The sequence below is a fragment of the Tauraco erythrolophus genome, chromosome 13, assembly GCF_009769465.1.
Source record: "Tauraco erythrolophus isolate bTauEry1 chromosome 13, bTauEry1.pri, whole genome shotgun sequence".
NCBI classification, from domain to species: domain Eukaryota; kingdom Metazoa; phylum Chordata; class Aves; order Musophagiformes; family Musophagidae; genus Tauraco; species Tauraco erythrolophus.
This window is the reverse complement of record NC_141477.1, coordinates 12,260,834-12,282,392: the sequence shown is the minus strand read 5'-3', so window position 1 is coordinate 12,282,392 and position 21,559 is coordinate 12,260,834. Positions and strand designations below refer to the sequence as shown.

The window sequence follows — 21,559 nt, the reverse complement described above, 5'->3', positions numbered from 1 at the left end:
GGGAGTGTTTAACTCTTTAGAGTTCAGATCTGGAAAAGCATTCTGGAGACCAGCTTCCCTTTGCCATACGCTGCTTGAAGTCCATGGGTGACCCACAGCATCACAACCCTGTCATTACTTTACACAGCACCTGTCACTGTTGCTGAAATATTTGCCTGTGGCCTCTGTGACCGACTCAACATCCACTTGCTCCTGGAGAGGCCAACAAGAGATTTCTCTAGCTCCTTTGGTGGCTTGTACCATGAGCAGATGGGACTCATAAAGGGATGAGTGGCTCCACTCACCTCTTGCAGCCAAAGGGAAGTGGTAGCAAAACTCAGGCACCCAGGCGACCTTGTGGGTCACAGCACATGCCATCACTAGTCCAGAAGACCACAGGACCAACCTCTGCTTCATGCTTTGATAGGTATAAACGTATTACCTTGATATGCTCTCAGCTGTTGTGTGAAGAGACGTGTTTGCTTGACACATAAAAGACAGCATGGGGAGGACATGGACAGATGGGGAGGCTTGACACCGAGGAGCTCCTGGGTGTCTCAGTAGGGCTGATAGGCAATAAAGGCGGAAGGAAAGTAAGAGGTGGAAAAACAAGGAGAGGATTGAAGAGTGATGACGGCATGAGCACTGATGGGCGGGAGTGGCGATGAGAGACAGGAGAGCAGATAGTGTAGGACAGGAGCCCAACAGGGTAAGGGAGCTGAGGAGAGGGATCAGGGGAAGCAAGGGGTAAAGCACCCCGGGGAAGGAGAGCTGGAGAAAAACAAGAGGTTAAAAGACAGAGAGCAGAGGTGAAGTGGATACTCACTCTGTGAGAAAGGAGATGAGGAGACAGAGAACAAACCATTGCCCTGTAAACAGCTCTAGACGGAGTGTGCTGCCTCCGGGAGATGCCATCAAAGTGAAAGGGAGCGGGGAGCGCGGGGGCCGGAGGGAACGCTGAGGAAGGATGCCACCTTCCCCGTGGCGTTAGCGAGAGTCGCTGGCGCCTGGCCAAGCTGTGTCTTATCCCTTCCCCCTTCTCTTCTCCCGCTTCTCTACCAACCTCCCTCCTCTTTTAAATTCAAAAATTTGTGTGGTATGAAATTTTATCTGCTTTGACGGCGATTCGCAGAGACACTGCCCGTCGGAGGGGAGAGGCTTGCCTGCGCGCTGCACCGTGCGCTCCACGAAGCAGTCCCGCTCCCTCCAGCCACTGCGCCTGGCCACCGCTCCCCACTCCATCCCCAGTTCCCCTTTCCTCCTCCAATCTTTGCCCACCCCATGGGCCCCCCAGTCAGCTCCCTCTCATGTCACAACCTTTACCCCTTCTTCCCCACAAAAAAAAGCATTCATTCTCTTGGCCCTAATCATTTCTCCTGACATCTGTAGGCAGTCATACTATGGAGCAGCCAAGTCCTCACTGCCCTGCTACTCCACTGCACAGCTGGCAGGTGGACACAGTTCATCTAGGGGAAGACAGAGCTGTGGAGAAACCACTGTATATGGTTTGTATATATAAAAAAAAAAAAAGGAAAAAAGGGACAGGCATTCATGAGATGTTGAGCTGGTCTGGCAGGCTGTGGGCTGATGGAGATCCCCCTTCTCTGCCAGCACCCAGTGGATCCAAGCATAAGCCAAAGTAGCATGGATACCTCGCTCTGGAGAGCATTCCTCAACCCCAGGGGAGGTAGATACCATCTCTAGAAAAGCAGCCGTGAAGCTCTAAGACACACAAGATGAGTTCGAGGTCTCTATTTGTTGCAATGAGGAAAGCTCTGCCCACCTGAAGTTTGCATTAACAAAGCAGATGCTGGCACAGGAAGGGCAATGCAGCCTCAACCTGCCGTGCCCCTGCTGCTGCCTGCTCTGCAGGCTGAGCCCGGCAGCAGCAGAGGGCTGTCCCACCAGAGCTGCAGCTCAGAAGGGAATGCTCAAGTTTCTGCAAACCATCAGTCCTCCACAAATATTTCAGTTCTCTCACATGAACACCATCAGCCATTTCATTCCCTCTCTGATCCTCCCCACTGCTGTTTACTTATTAATGGCTTCTTCTGTCTTATTTAGAGTGATTGTGTAAGTTCACAGACACACAGCAGCATACAGCTCCGACCTGCTATTAAAACCTGCTGTGGTTGAATGTCTTCTTTCCATTTCCTTATCCTGTTGCTGGCCACCTCCAAGGTAGCTGCCCTTTCAGCTCCTGCTCCAGTCAGATCTCCCGCTACCAAACTTCAGGTCTGAAGGCCCTCAGGTGTCCATTCTTCCTCTAGATCATCTCCAGTGTGTTGGGAGAACCAAAATCACCAGCTACAAATGTAAGGAGTAAAAAAATGACTTCCTCAAAATACCATTTGATTTCAAAAGGAGCGGGTCCAGACTCTCTAAGGAGGACTGAGTGGGAGAGAGGAATACTACTACCTTTGAGGGGTTCATAAAGCAAGTGGAGTCCCTTTCCCCTTAAGCTCATACTTCAGAATAAACTACTGCACTGTCTGCATCCTAACTGTGTCTATACCAGCAAACTAAACATGCCTGGCTCTTGTTTCTGGGATCAATGACAATTGGTATAGAAGAGCCTTTGTCTACACTTCAGTTCTTACCCTCCAGAAAAAGAGTCTGGCTGCATGCAAAATGTCTGTTGAGAATGGTCACCAGCCTTGCTGTGCTCTACCTGGGAAATGCCCAAGAGACTGTTCGTGGACACAGACCAAAACCAGGAAACAAATGGGCTATATGAGCTGCTGATGTCCAGTGCCCAGAAGCGTTCGCTGATACCTTTGGCTTTGAAAGGATGCTGTCTAAAATTCAGTATGGATGAGAATAGGATGAGTATAGTACGAATATCCCCACCATTGCCTTCCTAATTCAAAGGATATTTTGCAAGTATGAATTAAGTGTCACTACACAGGGACTAACACAAACACTCTCACAGCAAAAGATAAACATTTTTTTAAGTTGCTGGTTGCAACTTTTTTGGATTTCAGATCTCGTGAGAAGCTGAAGATGCTCCTGTACCCCCGGGATAGACTCCCAAAGCTCACAGCAGTTTGCAGCAATAAGGAGAACCGATGGAAGTAGCTCGGGTTCTGCAGGACTTGTACAGGCTCACCCCATGGGGCGAGTTAGACTCGTAAGGGAATTCTGGAGACTATGAGGAGAGAGAGAGGCAAAATTGCTGTTTTGCTGAACATGGGGAAAAAAAAACAAAATTGAATTTTTACTCTGTACATTCTCAAAGTCAGTCATAAAAACATGTTGGCAAATGTCACCTTCTGCCTGGCAGTAAGCACAAACTTCGAAGGGCCTGGAGGGATTTATAAACCCATGGTGAATTTTGCCATTCTTTTAACACAGTCTGATCTTTGCGAACTCCTGGAGGTCGTGTTAGAACCAAGAGCAAAGCAAGGATATGGAACATTTTCCACTTGTGTCTGTTTGCCTAAAACTGACTCCATAAGCCTTGGCACAATCCTGCTAAGGTCACTCTCTTTCCAAAGGCGTCTGTGCTTGCATAGGCATCCTTTGATAAATAGCAGTATGCACTGCACTCAGATGAGGGAGAAAAAAAAAAGCTCTTCTAAACTAATACCAGTCACCTAAATCAACCATTTTTCTATCGTGGGAGAGTACAAAGCAGGGTTGCCTTGGCTGAAAAGTTTTGTTTTGGCCTCTTTATTCTATTCCACATGCACTGTGCATCTAGCAAGTTGTCAGCTGGATTGGGGGACAAGAGAGACCCAAGTGGAACATTTGTTACGATTGCTTCAGACAACAGCGACCTGCACTTGATGGAGCAGGAAGGTCTCTTCCTTCAACACTATCAGGCTGGGATGAAGTTGAATTAATAAAACAGTAATCCATGACTTAAACCTATGGGATTTGACAAAGAACAGACAGGGTCCAGGGATGAGCTCAGACCTGTGGCCAGGATAGGATATACAGGAAGGCTAAGAGGTGCTGTCGGGGTGAGCCGGGGGTTCAGGGCACACGAGCCATCGCAGTGATCTATGAGGAGCTAATAAACAAGTCAGACTGATAGATGGAGCACAGGCAGCAATTCCAGCCAGGCCCTGGTGATGCTTGCCTCTGTTCTTGCAACATTAAGGATGGAGAAGCAACTCTGGCTTGCTGCTTTATCCTGTTTTAGCGAGCTCCAATTTCTTCCACAGTTTCCAAGATTATTCCAAAATTCCATATTATTAAACTTCCTCCCAGCGTTTCCAGCTAGCATCCTGGACCTAGGATATCAGGTTTATTCTGACCCTAGGAGGCAAAAATGCAGAAGGGAATCTGTCCTTAACCTCAAATGGGGAGCTGAGCTCCTAATTAAATTCTCATTTCCCCCTCACCTACCTAATGAGCTCTTCTGCCACCTCCACATCTTTGCGCTAAGGAGCTGGCCCAGAGCAGAGCTCCATGATGGGAGCAGTACAAGGCTGCGAGACTGGCTCCGAGGGGCTGGCTGGCTGGACATAAGCCCAACTCTTTGCACCCAAGCTGCCAAGGAGAGATTTCTATTGCCCTTGCCTGCTCTGCAGGGGGAGCAGGCAAAGCTGCTAGAGACAGGGTAGAACCTGAATCATCTCTCACATTTCCAGAGAAACTTCTCTCAGGGAGCGAAGGGGAAGGGAAAATTGCGGATTTCTTCCCTTTTGGCCTGTGAGATGGTAGAAGAAAATTGCTCAGTGGTCTCAGTACAGAAAAAACTCTTCAGTCTTGACCCATCAGGCCATCTTCTCTGCAGGAAATTGCATAACAGCCATGGAGAGAACAAGGACATGGCTTCAAACAGCAAGCTTCAAGTGAGACAGGAGCCAGAGAAACCTTTCTACCAGCTGGAGAACCCAATAACCCCAGGCTAGGACCTGGGGAATGTAATACAGACAGGGCTGGGTCCTGATTTAGAGGCAGGCTGGAGATGGGGGCTATGTAGAAGTCCCCAAGATGAGCTCCAGCAGAGCCCCAGCCATGAGCAGCAGGTAGGGCATCCCTGGAGGCACCACGCAGCAGGGTGGCATGGGGGGCTCTGACCTAGTGTTGGATGGGCGAGCAGGTGGGATGCTTGGCATATGTCTGTTAACCTGCATTGCTTCCCTGTGTAAGGTGAGTCAGAAGTGGTGCTCTGGCTGCTGCCTTGCCCAGAAGCAAGGTCTGGCCCACAAGCAGGTCAGCAGTCACTTGCTGCAATGCAAAGGCACCACTGCCTTGCAGAGAGCAGCTGACTGATGGGAACTTACCCTCATGAAAAGCAGAAATTAAGTGCTGCCAAAGCAGATACGCCCAGCTTCTCTCAGTTTAAAACTGCACATTTTGAGTTGTTTGAAATATGACGATTCTTTCCCTCTTGCTTTAAACACTGAACAGGTGTTTACACTGATGAGGATCGCAGGGACCTCCCACTGGCCTCAGAGCCCCGCTATACCTTGACACCTTTGCCTGCATCCAAACTACCTCATCTCTAAACCACACCTCGTTGCAGTGACTATCATGGGCAGGAGTAAAAAAACCCACAAAACACACACACGTGCTGCCCACCACCACTACCACCTTTGCAGGAGGAGATCCCTCGTTCTCTCTGCACAGGATTTAGTCTCTGTCATCAAATTCCTCTGCAGTTTTTCAGTTGCTCAGTTTACATCACCCGGGCTCCTCACCAGCCAGGCGTTGCATCTTGCTTGCTGTCCACCCAGCTTCACGCTTGCTTCCCAGCATCCCAGCCTGCCCACTCCCCCTGGGAGCTCAGGGATGTAGTCGGGCTCCTCAGAACACCTGTTCTGCTGGAATCTGTTTTTGTCCCTAATTAGAATGAAATCAAATAGCTTCAAGATTTCCCTGAAGGATGTTTTAAAGTTGGTTTCAAATAGGATTTCGACTTACCATATGAGAATTTCAGCATTGTTACAGTTTCTATTTTTAGGTCTCTGAAAACAGATAGCAAAATGCTGATGACATCAGCATTTGACAAGTGTCGGCTTGTTTCACTACTAAATGGGTGCTACATGGTCTAGAAAAGGAAATAAAAATCTCAGACCATAATGTATAGCTTGTATGTGTGATAATGTAAAGCTTATTGAATATTGTGGCAGGGGTGGACTAGACAGTCTCTGGAGGTGCAGAGGAAGCCTTTGATGATTGTCTCTCTCAAATGTCAGTAGTGGTAGTAAAGCTTCTTGAAATAGTGAAGGAAATATTGACATAAGTGAAAAATTCTCTACATAAAATTAGCAGTGAAACAGCAACAATCTCTAAGATGCTCTTTCTTAAATGAAAAATTTCCCTCTAATTTTTTTTTGTTTAAAATTTGATGAAACCAATGCAATATCTGACAAAAAGCCATTAGGAGGAAAAATTTATTTGTCCTGGTTTTAGCTGGGACAGAGTTAGCTCTTCTTTTTAGCAGCTTCAGAGGCTCGCTCTAAGAACGCTGTCAGCGCACTGGTGTTTGTAGTTGGCACTGAGGCCTCAAGGACTTTTCAGCTGCCGTGTTCTTGCCAGTGTACGGGAGCACAACAGGATAGGGGGGAGCATGGCCGGGACAAGGGGACCACGACTCTCCCTATGATTTGTATCTGAACTTAAGATTGAGGCCAAACTGGCCAATTAGTATTCCATATCATGCAGCATCATGCCCAGTGTAAAAGTGAGGGACAGCCGGAAAGAAGGGCTTTTGCCCTTCTGGGACTCTCACTTTCGGGCTCTCAGAGTGTTTTCTCTCTCTCTCGCTCTCTGTCTCGGGGCCTGCCGTTCATCCGGGATCGCGGTATCGAGTTTTATCTGTTTCGGGATTGCAGCTTTGTAACGAGACGGGCCTTGGTCAAGGGGTGGTGAGCAATTACACCGTACATCACTCATTTGTATATGTTTATCCTGTGTATATCCGTACATATATATATTGGTAGCGGTAGTAGTAAATTGTTCTTATCTCAACCCTCGAGTCTCTTTTCTTTTTCCTCTTTGATTCTCTCCCTCATCCCTGGGGGTGGGGGAGGGTAAGAGAGGGACTGTGTAGGGTTTAGTTGCCGGAGCGGCCTAACCCATGACCATATTAAATTCAGTCAGTACTATCCAGGTCTTCCTCACTCTTTTATCCATCTCCCTCCACTATCCAACGGCTGATCGCTTTGTATTTGTGGTTAGGGTCCTTTAAGCATCCCTTCCTACTGCAGACTTTCCACATCATTTTAGCACTTTCCTGCCATGTGCCACAGGTGACCAGCTCTCCTACGCTTCACAGGCACTTTTAATTCCTGCAAGGTGTTCAGAGGCTGGGTGAGTTCCGGCACCACTGTGCTAGGTTACACCTCCTAAAAGCCCAGTTGTCTCCACCGGTTTGCATCCTCCGACCGCAGACCGCACACCCTGCTCCGTGTTTGCAGAGATAAGAGTGCCCTCTGGGCTGGATCCCGGCTCCAGGCTCTGATTTGGCCTTCTGGGGTTTATACCATCTGCAAACTGGTTGGGGAAGGGGGTAGGGAAGAGCAGCCCCGACTCCAGCTCCGCAGCAGCCCAAGCACAGCTGCCCCGGCAGCGCCTGCTGCTGTTGATGCCTTCCTTTTGTTGGAGACCTGGCAAGCAGCTTTTAATCCTGGCCCAGTGTGAATTAATTTTGGAGTAAGCTTTTGTAGTGAATGCTTTCCTAAGATGTAGCTGTATTACATCTGCTGCACTCCCTTCATCCACTAATTTGCTAATTCTACCAAAAACGAGTGTATGCTTTTCTGACACACAACGTTCACAATGGAGTAGAGCAGAGGAATAAAGGGCTTCGTTTACTCATGCAAACAAGTTATCGGAAGCCTGATCTTGTTCTCACTGAAGTCAGAAATAAAACACCCATTGGCTTCCGTGTGAGCTAACTTGGACCTCGGGGTCCGATCCAGCGCTTAAGCCTGATCCTGACGGTCACCGGAACACTCGCTGTAGGCAGGGGCTTGCCAGGGTACCGTCCTCCCTGGTCTCTGACATCAGAGGCTGCTAGAAAGAAAAATGACTGTTGTGCCACAAATAGCATGATTGAGTCACTTTGCTACAGGATCAGCTCAAAGGAGGGGGAAGCGGCTGGCAAGAAAGTAGCAGGAGAAGGAGCAGAGCTGCGGTATCGCGCTCGGGGAAAATCAAACATGCAAACAAAGGAAAAGAAACAGAAATTGCTTCCTTTGGCCTTCTTCCATCAGGACAACTCCATTTTATGAATCCTTCCAAAAAATGTGGGAAAAGACAACGACAGGCTTCAAAACCGGGAAGACCTGCACTTTTCTTCCTGTTTGCAAGAGAAGCGTGGGTGCATTTTTACAAAGATAAAGGGAACACGGGTGAATATTCAATGACTGTTTTCTTACCTGCTTACGCCTGCTGTGCACGTGGCTGTGGATTTTTGAAGAGGACCACAGTTATTTACACCTGCAGAACTGCACCTGCACTTCTGTTGTCAGCAAAATCGCAGGTGCAGGAGCCAGTACAGAAAGCAGCCCTAAAGAAAACATTGCCCGTCCTGCTACGAATAAAGCTAGAGGGACTTTGAGCATTCAGAGCCCTTGGCTCGTCCCCCAAAACTCCAGTGCTTTCAGGGTAGTAAAAGCCATTCTGACCTGAGGTACAGTTCGGGAACAGAAGCCGCCATTGCTCAGTGCTTCATTTTTGCAATTGCCATTTTCTCCAGGGGCAAGAGAGTGGCTTCCAGGAAAACCAGCCAAAAGTTAAAACAACACAGGCAGCTCTTACTATGGCCCTGGAAATAACGGGGGCAAACAGCTGTCATTTTCTTTCTTTTGGCCTGGATGCAATTTTCCTCATCTCACCCATTTTTCAGAAGTCAGGTGAGGGAGGTGAGCTCCCTTCCCCGCTGCTGGGCTCCAGGGAAAGGGAAAGGGAAAGGGAAAGGGAAAGGGAAAGGGAAAGGGAAAGGGAAAGGGAAAGGGAAAGGGAAAGGGAAAGGGAAAGGGAAAGGGAAAGGGAAAGGGAAAGGGAAAGGGAAAGGGAAAGGGAAAGGGAAAGGGAAAGGGAAAGGGAAAGGGAAAGGGAAAGGGAAAGGGAAAGGGAAAGGGAAAGGGAAAGGGAAAGGGAAAGGGAAAGGGAAAGGGAAAGGGAAAGTGCAGTGTCCCAGCCCAAGCCAGGTTGAATGCAAACCCTCCAAGGACTTTCCGTGCCTGTCACCTGTGCTGCAGGGTTCACAGTGCTCATAATTTGAGCTGACTAAATGGCAGCTAATAAAAATATACTAGCATTTCTGCTGCTTTTGCTGTGCAGGTGTGTGCAAAGATTTCCCACCAGCCTGGGGGAGGCAGCTCTAAGCTCAGGTGGGCTGGCTCAGCAGTGAAGAGCAGCCTGAGCTTAACAGCACTCTGCCCCCTTTTTCCCAACAGGCTGAATTTATTCTCCCACCTACCCCAAGTCAAAGCATCTTATTGCCTAGCCTCCACTCTCATTTTAACACAATGAGGGCATTTTGGGGTAGTCAGCTGTGGGAAGGCTGCAAAACTTCTGATGGGTCAGTAAAGCCGGCTTACGGCTCCCTGGCAGCATCAACTAAACAACATCACTGACCCAAGGTAGCAAGGTGAAGAAGGTACCTGTCCCAGGAAGGGAGGGGCAGAACCAGGACAGAGTCACACAGTTGGGCTTGTTGCATCTTTTACTGTCTCTGGGCCTGGAGCAAGAGACACCCACTAACTGGAAGGAAAAAGCAGTGCATACATCAACCCACGTACTGCAGCCGGTCCCTCAACACCAGCAGCGACTGCTGCTCTTTTGGCTTCCCAGGGCTCTGCTATAGAGAAAGCACTGGGCACAGCCACCTTGCTGCCATGGCAGGATGATGCCCTGGGCAGCCTCCTACTTTGCTATGCCTAGACCCAGCCTTCCCCAAAACACTCCTGCTACTTAAAAAGGAGGAAAAAAAAAATCATAAAAAGTCAGACTTTGCCACAAAACACGAAGCAGCAGAGGAGCTGATACTGTAAATGGGAAGGGTGGGTGTACCCTCTTTGAAGGAGAAAGGTCTTTCCTCCTCCTTTGCTGCACTGAGACGTAAGCCCAGAGCTGCTATCGCAATCATTTGTGAATGTGGAGGCAGGTTTGAAAAGCCAGCTGTGAATTTCGGTAGTCAAAAAGGAAAAAACCAAAACCTAGGAGAAAAGCTCGAAGCAGACAAATACAGGATTGGGAAAATCATTGCCTAGATTTAAGCAGCAGCATCCAAAACCTGCACTCTTACCTATAGCTGCAAACTCTTTTAGCCCTCTGCCCGCTCGATTTAACTTTCTCACCTACCCCGGTATCTCCAATTATCCAGATAATACAGTAAGGCCAACCTTTGCCACCTCCACCACACGCAAGCACAGCACTTTCAAAGGCTGTGGACTTACCTACATTAATTTATTCCAGACACAACATAAAGCCTCCTCACGGAGGACCATTCCCCTACTAGATATAGAACTATAGAATGGTTAGGGTTGGAAGGGACCTTAAAGATAATTTAGTTCCAACCCCCCTGCCATGGGCAGAGAAATCTTCCTCTACACCAGGTTGCCCAAAGCCTCATCCAACCTGACCTTCAACACTTCCAGGGATGGGGCATCCACAACTTCTCTGGGCAACCTGTTCCAGTGCCTCACCACCCTCAATGTAAAAAATTTCTTCCTTAGATCTAATCGAAATCTGCCCTCTTTCAGTTTAAAGCCATTGTCCCTTGTCCTGTCACTACACGTCCTTGTAAAAAGTCCCTCTCCAGCATTCTTGTAAGCCCCCTTTAGGTACTGGAAAGCTGCTATAAGATCACCCCGGAGCCTTCTCTTCTCCAGGCTCAACAGCCCCAACTCTCTCAGCCTGTCTTCATAGCAGAGGTGCTCCAGCCCTCGGATCATCTTCGTGGCCCTCCTCTGGACTTGCTCCAGTAGCTCCGTGTCCTTGTGTTGGGGACACACTCCTTGTGCTGGCCACACTTCTTTTGATACAGCCCAGGATACGATTTGCTTTCTGGGCTGCCAGCACACACTGCTGGCTCATATTGAGATTCTCATCCACCAGCACTCCCAAGTCCTTCTCCTCAGGGCTGCTCTCAATCCATTCTCTGCCCAGCCTGTACTTGTGCATGGGATTGCTCCAACCCACATGCAGGACCTTGCACTTGGCCTTGTTGAATTTCATGACGTTCTCACAGGCCCACCTCTCAAGGCTGTCAAGATCCCTCTGGATGGCATCCCTTCCCTCCAGCATGTCCACAACACCACACAACTTGGTGTCATCTGCAAACTTGCTGAGGGTGCACTCAATCCCACTGTCCATGTCTCCAAGAAAGATGTTAAATAGCACTGGTCCCAGTACCGATCCCTGAGGAACACCACTCGTCACTGGCCTCCATGTGGACATTGAACCGTTGACCATAACTCTGAGTGCAACCATCCAGCCAATTCCTTATCCACCGAGTGGTCCATCCATCAAAACCATCTCTTTCCAGTTTAGAGACAAGGATGTTGTGTGGGACAGTATCAAATGCTTTGGATAAGTCCAGGTAGATGATGTCAGTTGCTCTTCCCCTATCCATCAATGCTGTAACCTCATCATAGAAGGCCATCAAATTAGTCAGGCAGGATTTGCCCTTAGTGAAGCCATCTTGGCTGTCACCAATCGCCTCCTTGTTTTCTATGTGCCTTAGTATAGTCGCCAGGAGGATCTGCTCCATGATCTTGCCGGGCACAGGGGTGAGACTGACTGGCCTGTAGTTCCCTGGGTCTTCTTTTTTCCCCTTTTTAAAGATGAGGGCTATGTTTCCCCTTTTCCAGTCATTGGGAACTTCACCAGACTGCCGCGACTTCTGAAATATGATGGATAATGACTTAACAACTTCATCTGCCAGTTTCCTCAGGACCTGTGGATGCACCTCATCTGGTCCCATGGACTTGTCCACCTTCAGGTTCTTAAGATGGTCTCGGACCTGATCTTCTCCTACAGTGGGCGGTTCCTCATTCTCCCAGTCCCTGCCTTTGCCTTCTGTGACTTGGGCTGTGCAGCTGGAGCTCTTGCCAGTGAAGACTGAGGCAAAGAAGTCAATGAGAACCTCAGCCTTCTCCATATCCCGGGTAGCCAGGTCCCCTGTTTACCTTCCAGAGAGGGCCTACGTTTTCCCTAGATCTCTTTTTATCACTGACATATCTATAGAAGTTTTTCTTGTTGCCCTTCATGTCCCTGGCCAGATTTAACTCTATCAGGGCTTTAGCTTTCCTAACCTGATCTCTGGTTGCTCGGACAATCGCTCTGTATTCTTCCCAGGCTACCTGTCCTTGCTTCCACCCCCTATACAAAAAAAACCCTCTTTTTGTGTCCGAGTTGGTCCAGGAGCTCCTTATTCATCTATGCAGGCCTCCTGGTGTTCCTACCTGACTTTCTCTTTGTTGGGATGCACCGCTTCTGAGCTTGGAGGCGGTGATCCTTGAATATTAACCAGCTTTCTTGTGCCCCTCTTCCCTCCAGGGCCTCGTCCCATTGCACCCTACCGAGGAGATCCTTGAAGAGGCCAAAGTCTGCTCTGCTGAAATCCAGGGTAGTGAGCCTGCTATGTACCCTCCTTGCTTCTCTAAGTATCTTGAATTCTGCCATTTCATGATCACTGCAGCCAAGGCTGTCCTTGAGCGCCACGTTCCCCACCAGCCCTTCATTGTTAGTGAGAACAAGGTCCAGCAAAGCACCTCTCCTCGTTGGTTCCTCTACCACTTGGAGAAGGAAGTTATCATCCATGCATTCCAGGAACCTCCTGGATTGCCTGTGCCCTGCTGTGTTGTCCTTCCAACAGATATCAGGGTGGTTGAAGTCCCCCATGGGGACCAGGGCTCGTGAATGTGAGGCAGCTCCTATCTGTCTGTAGAGGGCCTCATCCACCCAGTCCTCCTGGTCAGGTGGTCTGTAGCAGACCCCTACTACTACATCCCCTGTCCCTGCTCTGCCTTTAATCCTAACCCATAAGCTCTCAGCCGGGACCTCATTCATCCCCAGGTGCAGCTCCATGCACTCTAGCTGGTCCTTGACATAGAGGGCAACTCCTCCTCCTCCCCTGCCTATCCTTCCTAAAGAGCCTGTACCCTTCTATTCTGACACTCCAGTCATAGGATTCATCCCACCACGTCTCCGTGATGCCAGTAAGATCATATCCCAACAGGCGCGCACACACTTCTAACTCCTCTTGCTTATTCCCCATGCTGTGCGCATTGGCATAAAGGCATTTAAGTTGGGCCCCAGATGAATCTGACTTCCTGGCTGGAGCGGCTGGAATTCCCTTCTTCTGTTCCACAGGTACTTCCAGCATATCTTTATCATTCTTGATATTCCCCCCCCTCCCCCTTCAAATCTAGTTTAAAGCCCTGTCAATGAGCCCTGCTAGCTTTTGCGCTGAGACCCTCGTTCGCCTCTGAGAAAGGCAAGTTCTGTCTGGTGCTGGTAGGTCTGGTGCCACGTGACCCATGCCATTGTCAAAGAAGCCAAAATTGTGGCGATGACACCAGCCACAGAGCCACTTATTAATTGATTGAATGGACTTGCTTCTTCCAGTGTCATTGCTCGCAACTGGAAGGATGGATGAAAAGATTACCTGTGCCCCAGATCTTCTTATCAGCTGTCCCAGGGTCCTGAAATCCCTCTTGATCAACCGTGGACTCTGTGTTTTGGTTTCGTCTCCACCCACATGGAAGAGTCGTAAAGGATAGTAGTCTGTGGGCTGTACCAGGCTAGGAAGTTTCCTAGCAACGTCTTTAACCTGGGCTCCAGGGAGGCAGCAGACTTCCCTCAGAGCAGGGTCAGCCTGGCATATTGGACCTTCTGTCCCCTTCAGATGGGAGTCGCCTATAACTACTACCCTTCCTTTCTTCCCTGTGGAGGCAGTCTTGATACAACGGGTAGCCCTCTCTGACCCTGGTGACACCTCCAATGCAGATGGTCCCTCAGCTTCACCATCCATCGACGGGCCTTCCACCTCCAGAGCCTCATACTTGTTGTGCAGGGGCACCTGGGGAGCTGAGGTAGGCAAGGAGCAGGGGGGTCGCCTGTTGCCCTGAGCATGGACTTCTTTCCATTCATGGTTCACCTTTGATCTACTGTCCTCTGCTGTGTGGGGTGAGGAATCAGAATGCCCTTTGTTTTGGGTTGCCTTTTCTGGGTCTTCCTGTTTATGTTCTTGCTTCAGGTCGGGCAGTGCCCGACACTTCCGATCTTTCTCAGGCTCCTTGATACTTCTCAGCCTTTCTACTTCTGCCCACAGCTCTGCAACCATGATTAGCAGATCTTCCAGCTGGTCACACCTCACACAGCTGTTCTCACTACTTACCATGGAGAGGCTCAGGCGCTCCCTACAGCCTGAGACCTGGACAGCCATGTCCCTCCGTGGGATCTCTGTCTGCGCTCCCACATCCCTCTTGCCAGGTGTGGAGGTCTTCGCCTTCCGCCGGGTGGTCACCATGGCTGAGTTTTTCTGAGAAGGTGACAGCCGACTACTAAACCTCCCTCTCGAACAGCAGCCTGACTGACTGACTGCGCCCTTCCTCGCGAACTGCCGCGCCAGGTCTCGCTCGTGCTCCTGGTCGCTTGCGCTCCTGGGTTTTTTATAGGGGTGGGAGGGACCACCGTTGCTCTGGCAATGCCCAGGACACGTCAGCGTCTCCCGCGAGAGCTGCCGGCTCCTGGGGGGCGGTCACTTCACTCCCTCGGCGTCTCCCGACTTTTCGAGAAAAGCCCATGTGTGTGTGCCATATCAACTTTCAAGCCTCAATCTTCAGAATTGCTCTGATAAAGAGACATTTTTTTAACAGTACAAAAATACGTCTCCTGTCTCATACTCAAAAATGACTGAAGTGATTTGACTCAAATGCCACAGAAATTCAGCCTTAGATACGAGAGTAACGAAGTCTCATCTCCATAGGCCAAACTTGCAGAAAATTATAAGCAACTGAAAATGAGTGTTTCGAATGGAAGTGTTATGCAACATGAATGACAGTGACCTGAAACGGTCAAAGCAGACTATTCCCATCTCCAATATTTGTCTATAGCAACACAGGAAACTTTGGAGGTCTGAAGGAAACAACCATTTCCACCTTGGAGAAAAAACAGATACTTAAAACTATGCAACATTTTATCTTCTGGGCTTTTGGGTCCTTGCCTTACTAGAATATCTTTGGAAATGGGGCAAGTTTAGATGAGATGTCATTCTCGACGGCGACCAGCCAAGATTCCCCTTAGACTTACCTCAGGCCATACAGAACAGTCCCATCAGGATGGAGCCGAATCATCCGATTCTTCACTGTCACCCCATGCAGAAAAGATTTCTTGTCATTCAGGAAGTAGGTGTCAGGCAGCCACAACTGGTCAGCCACCCGGTTGTCCAGGGTCAGATTGAGAGGAAGGTCATTATACGCCAGGCGTTTGTCCCGCCAGCTCTGCTGGAAGTACATGGTGATGGTGTAGTCCTGGGAGAGAAACATGCAAACGTCAGCCTGGCTCCAGGGTGGGGACATAACTCAGTCCCTTCACTACTGCTGCTGCTGTGACCTTTGCTGGGTCTCCAAATTCCTTGGCACCCAAATGTTTGTGTCCACACCTTCCCCCTTTGGAGAGACCGTGCTTTGTTCAGGGAAAACGGAAACAAGTCAGAGCTTTGTAGGGGACAAAATGGCATTACATGGCTCCAATCAGAGAAAACTACATCCCACTCATGTTGTCTCAGCCTTCTTAGAGTTCGGCTGCAAAACTAGTAGTAGTTAGGACTACAACAGCATTAAAGGATGTCAATCAACAGTGGGCTACACCGTGGCAAAGACTTCAAGGATTGATCTTCCAATTAAATCACATAAGGTGTCTGGACACAACGCAGTCACATTCAGCCACTGCTTGTAATCACACAGTTGGTAAAAGCCAATTTTATTCTGAGTAGAAACTCTGGAGATTCCCAAGGGCACATGGAGAATCTCACCTCGAGGCCAAGGTTTCAAAGTCAACCCAGGCCATCTGTGACAAGCTATTAGCACTCACCTTGTTGTATGAGCTAAGTTGGGAGTTCATTGCGATTTGCAGGAAGGGACAAATGTGGAGGAAACCTGTCACCAGTGGAGCATGATCCACTAGTAAAGGGGCATTCGGTAACCATCCCCAGCTAGCACAATGCCATACATATCTCCTGCTCCTCTCCTGTTCGATAGTAAAAAGTTGACACTTAAAACTGCTTCTAAGACAAGAAATTTGTAGAGGGCAGGGAGAGCTGTCTGGTGGCCCACAGCTGTAGCTCTGCAAAACCTTACTAGTTGCTGGATAACAACAGCATGTCTCAGGGAGATCAAGAGGCCCCAGATCAGCTTGTTCAGAGACACAGTATTGTGGCACCATACTAGAAGAAAAATTATTTCTTCTCAGGTAAACAAGTAGTACAGGAAGGTGTCTTGTACACACCAATGACAGAAAACATTCTCGCAACAGGTCTTAAATAGGCTAGGAGCCAAGATTTTTTGAGGATAAACCAGCTAGCATTAAAATAACAGGATGTGGATTAGGAAGTGGTCACAAGTTTTGCTGACAGTGGCCTTATGGAAGTCAGTGATTTTTTACACGTCCTTAAATACAAAGCATTTTTGCAAATGCATGCAAAGGATCTAGAACAGGTGGGGCCAGAGACACATTGTCTCTTCCCAAGCAGATACCCACAGTGCCACACGGGAATCCTCCTGACCACGTGGATTTGCATGACGGGGCATTTCTCCTCTGCAAATTGCAGCTCTGTGCAAGGGGCTGGTGAGAACCCTACTCATGCACTAACATCTCAGCTGAGCACAGAGGCATCCTGCCTGCCTGTCTTCTCCCACTGACTTCACTCGAAGCCAGGTTTGATTAGCACCTCTGAAAACAAGCTCAAATAATCCTACATTATGGATATGCCAGCTTTCGGGTATCTAACTGTGATTCAGAAATCTAGACCCACATGCATACCCAAAAGGTCACAGAGTAAATTTGTCATGTAGACTGGATACGAAAGCTATCACTTTCTGTGTCATATTGAAAAGAATAAAAACACAGTGACAGCTTTCTAGCCAAGAAACTGTTTTGCTTTGATTTATACAGGACTGCTAAAATCCCGCCTCAGAAGCCTCACAGTCCATCTCTCAGGGGCATAAACATTTTCATTTTCCTCAAGACCTTGCAAAGGAAACATTCTCCCCGGTACCACTCCCAGGGTGTTTGGACCCGCATTGCTGTGAGAGCACAGAGGAGCCTCTGAGTTCTTGGAGCCTCCTACCCTCCTTGGTCACAGACTCTTTCCTTGCCTGTGGGAAACTCGGCTACAGAGGCATCGTTTCCCTTCTGCCCCTTTGAGAACTCCACCCACGCATCTTGGCAAGCTGCTTCACTGACCTGCATTTTCCTAATCCTTGACAGAATCCTGAACACCTCACCCCTAACCAGGCCACCCTGCTGTCATTGCAGGCTCCTGCCAGCCTTCAAGCAGCAGCAGCAGACAAGAGGTGGCACCAATCTCCAGGAGTCAAAAGGGGCAAGCTGCTTACAACATGAACAGTCGTTAGCACCGAAGAGGTACATCTTCTAAACACATTCTTATGTATTTCCAGGATTGATGGGAGCAAACTCAGAAGGGTGCAGAAGTAAAAGCCTACACCCTAGCCATCAGGTCGATGATGCTCTTCAGGTGTGGAGACATTTCTGGGGAAGAACAGCCAGCTCAGCCCTGGGCTGAGCTCTGTTCTCCAATTTTTCTGGGCTCCTTGGCACAATAGATTTCTTTGGGCAGCGTCATGGAAGTCTGGAGCACTTGATAATCATGGTTCATCTAGTGCCTGAGGTTTCCCTCAGTCCCTCTCTCTGCTGATTCCTGTGCTTCACTTCTCATTCCCTGTTCTCCCTACCCCATCGCCTTGTTAAATGGTGGGCAGGATTTCTGGGCAGAAAGAAAAGAGCAGGACGAGCATCCACCTCACAGAGGTCGGTCCTCCCTGGGACAACAGGTGCCGCTGACGTACTGATGGGCACAGCATGGAGCTATGGGAAAGAGGGATGCTCTGCCTCCAGGCCCCTGGGAGAGGGCAGGGCACAGACCAGGAGGCTGGAGAAAGCACTAATATGGTCCACTACAGCAAGTGAGAGGGACCAGTACTCAGAAGAGAAAGCAGAGAGCTTGCCTTCCCCTTTATACCCCATAGTCTGGTCAGGCAACTATGAAGTACCCAAGTGACACCCTCGCATCAGCACCTGGCCAGGCTCCAAAGCTGATGAGATCTTAATCAGAGCCTTCCTTTCAGAGGCAGATAAAATAATGACCAAGGGTGACATTGTTCCATAGAAGCAGAATGGCCAGATGGAGCCAATGTATGCAGTGGTTCGTAAGTTCAGGAATCAGAAGTAATGAGCCTGATTTTCCTCCAAGTCTTGAATGACAATCCCTTTGTTGTAGGGTTTTATCTGTCATTGGGCTAACATGAGGCTTTCCCAAACCTCCCAGTAACCAGAGACATTCATGCCACAGATATACCACAAGCTGGGTTTCCCAGCATCACCAGCAGATAGAAAGTTGGCTCAATGAAGAGCTATAAAACCAAACACACCTGGAGCCCACGCACCCCTCCAGCTCTTCCTTCCGGCTCACCCTTGGAGCACTCTATTGGGACAACATAGCTAAATTTTCCTGACACCTGTGCTAGGGATAAGCAAGGGGGCTTTCTCTGCATGCATAGCCAGTAAGCAGCTGTCTCTGCTGCTGCTGATGGAGGAGCAAGCAGGCGGTGCAGGCAAATATGAGTTTTCACTTACCTCTAAACTAGCAGCCTAGACCCTCTCGACACTGCACCAGTGCAGCTTCAGTAACAACAAAAATGCTTCCAAATTTCCTGTTGGGGATTCCACTGGGTCTTTCTGCAGCACCATAAAATGCTCAGGCAGGGCCAGAGTCTGTCCATGGCCAGTCATTGCTGTGGCAAGGCCAGGAAAGCTTTGCAGAGAGCTCCCAGCTCTCCCTGCCAGGTACACCTGCTGTGCCAGGGAGAAAAGGCAGGACCCACGCTGGAGGGAGCATGCATGTGCCAGGCCACCCTGCGCAACCTCCTGCTTCGTCTGGTGGCTACTGGGGGAGGAGAGGCAAGTGTGAAGGAAGGGAGATACCACTCCTCATCAGAAGCCCCATGCAGGTTGGAAATCGTTCAGTATGAACTTAGATTTCCGTTTTCAAAAAACACAAGCCAGGACAAGGGAAAGAGGGCTTCTGAAAGGTGGACGTGACCAGAAGTTACATGCCTCCACCTGGTCCTCTGTTTTCCACCCCCAGGAAAAGCAAGCTTTCCAAAGATACCTGCAAACTTTTTCTAGCTAGATTTTGCTGCTGTAGCTTCACTGGCCACGTCAGCCTGTGCCTACCCTGACCAGCATCCCACTGCAGGAAGCTGAAACTGTAGTAAACAGCGCTGGCAAGGGGAAAGCCTGTTTCAGACCCAGACGCCCAGTCTCACTGACCTACAAATCACATGCCTCTTATGTCAACAGAGCTTGTGTGTTTCAAAACAAGCTATTCCTCTCTCCTCTATCTCTGCTAGCCCAGCGGCAGCCGGATCCCTCAGTTTGTCCCAGGAGTCGAGTATCCGGTAGCTCACAAGCTGCACAGCTCCAACGCTACTTCCAGCCCTTTTATTTACCGCGGTACTCCTGCCTTTCGAGGTGGTGGTGTGGGGGCGTGCAGGACCATGCTCAGCACTCCAGCTCCCCTTCAGCCCCTTGCAAGGCCAAGATGGAACCTGAGCCTGCTGGAAAGCTGCTCAACATGACCGTCCCCGTGGGAATCCCCCTGCAGATGCCTCCCTTCGCTCTGCTCTGCCAAGCGGCTTCTTGCGAGCTGTCGGTCCCAGCCCCCCTCGCCGCCCCTGCTCCCGGGCTTCGCAAAGACTTTGCTCCCTTTTTCTCTCCTCCTTCTTGCTGCGTGTGACGTACACAAAGCAGAGGTGAGAGCAACACGTGGAGCCAGCAGACTCCTGTGCTGCAGAGGTGCTTCCCTGCAAGGAGGGAGGACGGTTCACTTAGAGACCCACAAAAGCCCTGGGGAAGGAAGACAAGCTTACCTGGGGACCTTACATGCTGAAATGACAGTGCATCCTACCAGTTACTGAGGACAGGCTGCTGGCATCCATCTCCAGACAAGAGAAGGAGACTGATAATTACAGCCTTTCCTGAAACTAAGCAGAGACCCCAAACCAAAGATGATGTAAGAGGACTGAACAGTGAAAGGTTGACATGAGGGGGGCATGTATGGACGAAGGTATTTCCTGCAGAACCCCAGAGGCAACAAATTCAGTCAAGTATGCACAGGGATTCCCCGGTTTCTCAGAGGACAGGGTCTAAGGGAACAGCATCTGGGGCATAGCAAGAAGGAAAATAAGCTGGCACCAGTAGTATGAATTCAAAAATGAATTTTCATGGGCTTGAATTCCTAACATCTTCATTAGCATCTACCAGATGAGCCCCTCCGCCTCCATCTTGCAGAGCCCCTGTGAGAGCTCAATGCTCACATATCCTTAGAAAGCAAACCTGGACTCCCCTGGACCGTTCCCCACTTGCGCTGGTTCTGTGCAGCCTGGGAGTAGAAATGAGCCCACTGTCACAGGAAACCAAAGCTGCCTCTTGGAGCAGAAGTGTCCCAGGAAGAAGATGCCAGATCTGAGCCTAGTAGAAACAAATCCACTTGTGCAAAGGAAGGCAAAGTTTAAGGAGGCCAAGTCAGTGAGAGGACATGTGGGTCCAGGAAAGGGAACTAATATAGGGGAGTGGGTCACTCCTAGTGCTGTGAGCACAGGTTGGTTGCCACTGAAGCATAGACAAACCAGAGGGCAGGAAGAAACTGGAGCTCTTGGGAGTAGCAGATACTATCTGAAGCCACCACAACACACAGGCATGTGGCCAGTTGCTTGTGGGCCAGCCACATGAATTGAGCAGCGTGCAGGGGTGTGCACAGACCACCAAGGGACACTATGCTTCAGAAGTCAGTTCAGGGTGGGAACCTGAACTTCCTTGTCTGCAGATCAAAGAACAGCAGGAGCAGCTAAGGCACGTCAGCAGCAAGGACAGCACTCTGCAGAGAGCAGCTTCAGTCTTTAACTGGAAAGCCACCTAAGACACTCCTCCTCTGCCCACAGTGACATGCTGTTATAGTCCCGAGGCTCAAGAATGCCCCTTTGGAGGATAGCATCGTGTGTCCCTTCCTGCTCACTGCAGTGAGACAAGGGGCCCAAAATTAAGCAGCCTCTCTTCCCCAGAAAGAGCTGCCCTTCTCCTGCACAGTCTGTCAGCATGCAGAACACAAACATGGTATATGTCCCAAGTGATATTCTTACAAGTGTGCTTGTGCTGATTTTAGAGACGCAGTTGTACTGTGTCAGACCAAAAGTCTACATTAGTATCCTGTCTTCAGTAACAGTAAAGAGAACAGCAGGGAGGAATATAAGCAAAACAGGGTGGCTACTGTGATACTTAATTCTTCGGCTATTTGAGGCTTAGGCTTCAGGATCTTCTGAGCCAAAGCTGATACCTTCTTAATTGAAGATACTCAGTTTCTCTTCTG

General features: G+C 49.5%; 1 protein-coding gene across 2 annotated transcripts in view; it reads right to left on the bottom strand.

Annotated features, from left to right (window-relative positions):
• The window catches only part of LOC104384738 (gamma-aminobutyric acid receptor subunit beta-4), a 79,919-nt gene that overhangs the window by 13,155 nt on the left and 45,205 nt on the right, over positions 1–21,559 (bottom strand). For both annotated transcript variants that reach the window (XM_086619402.1, XM_086619403.1), the window contains exon 4: positions 15,205–15,425. In XM_086619402.1, coding sequence (XP_086475528.1) covers positions 15,205–15,425 — 221 coding nt within the window. The remainder of the gene's footprint in view (positions 1–15,204; positions 15,426–21,559) is intronic.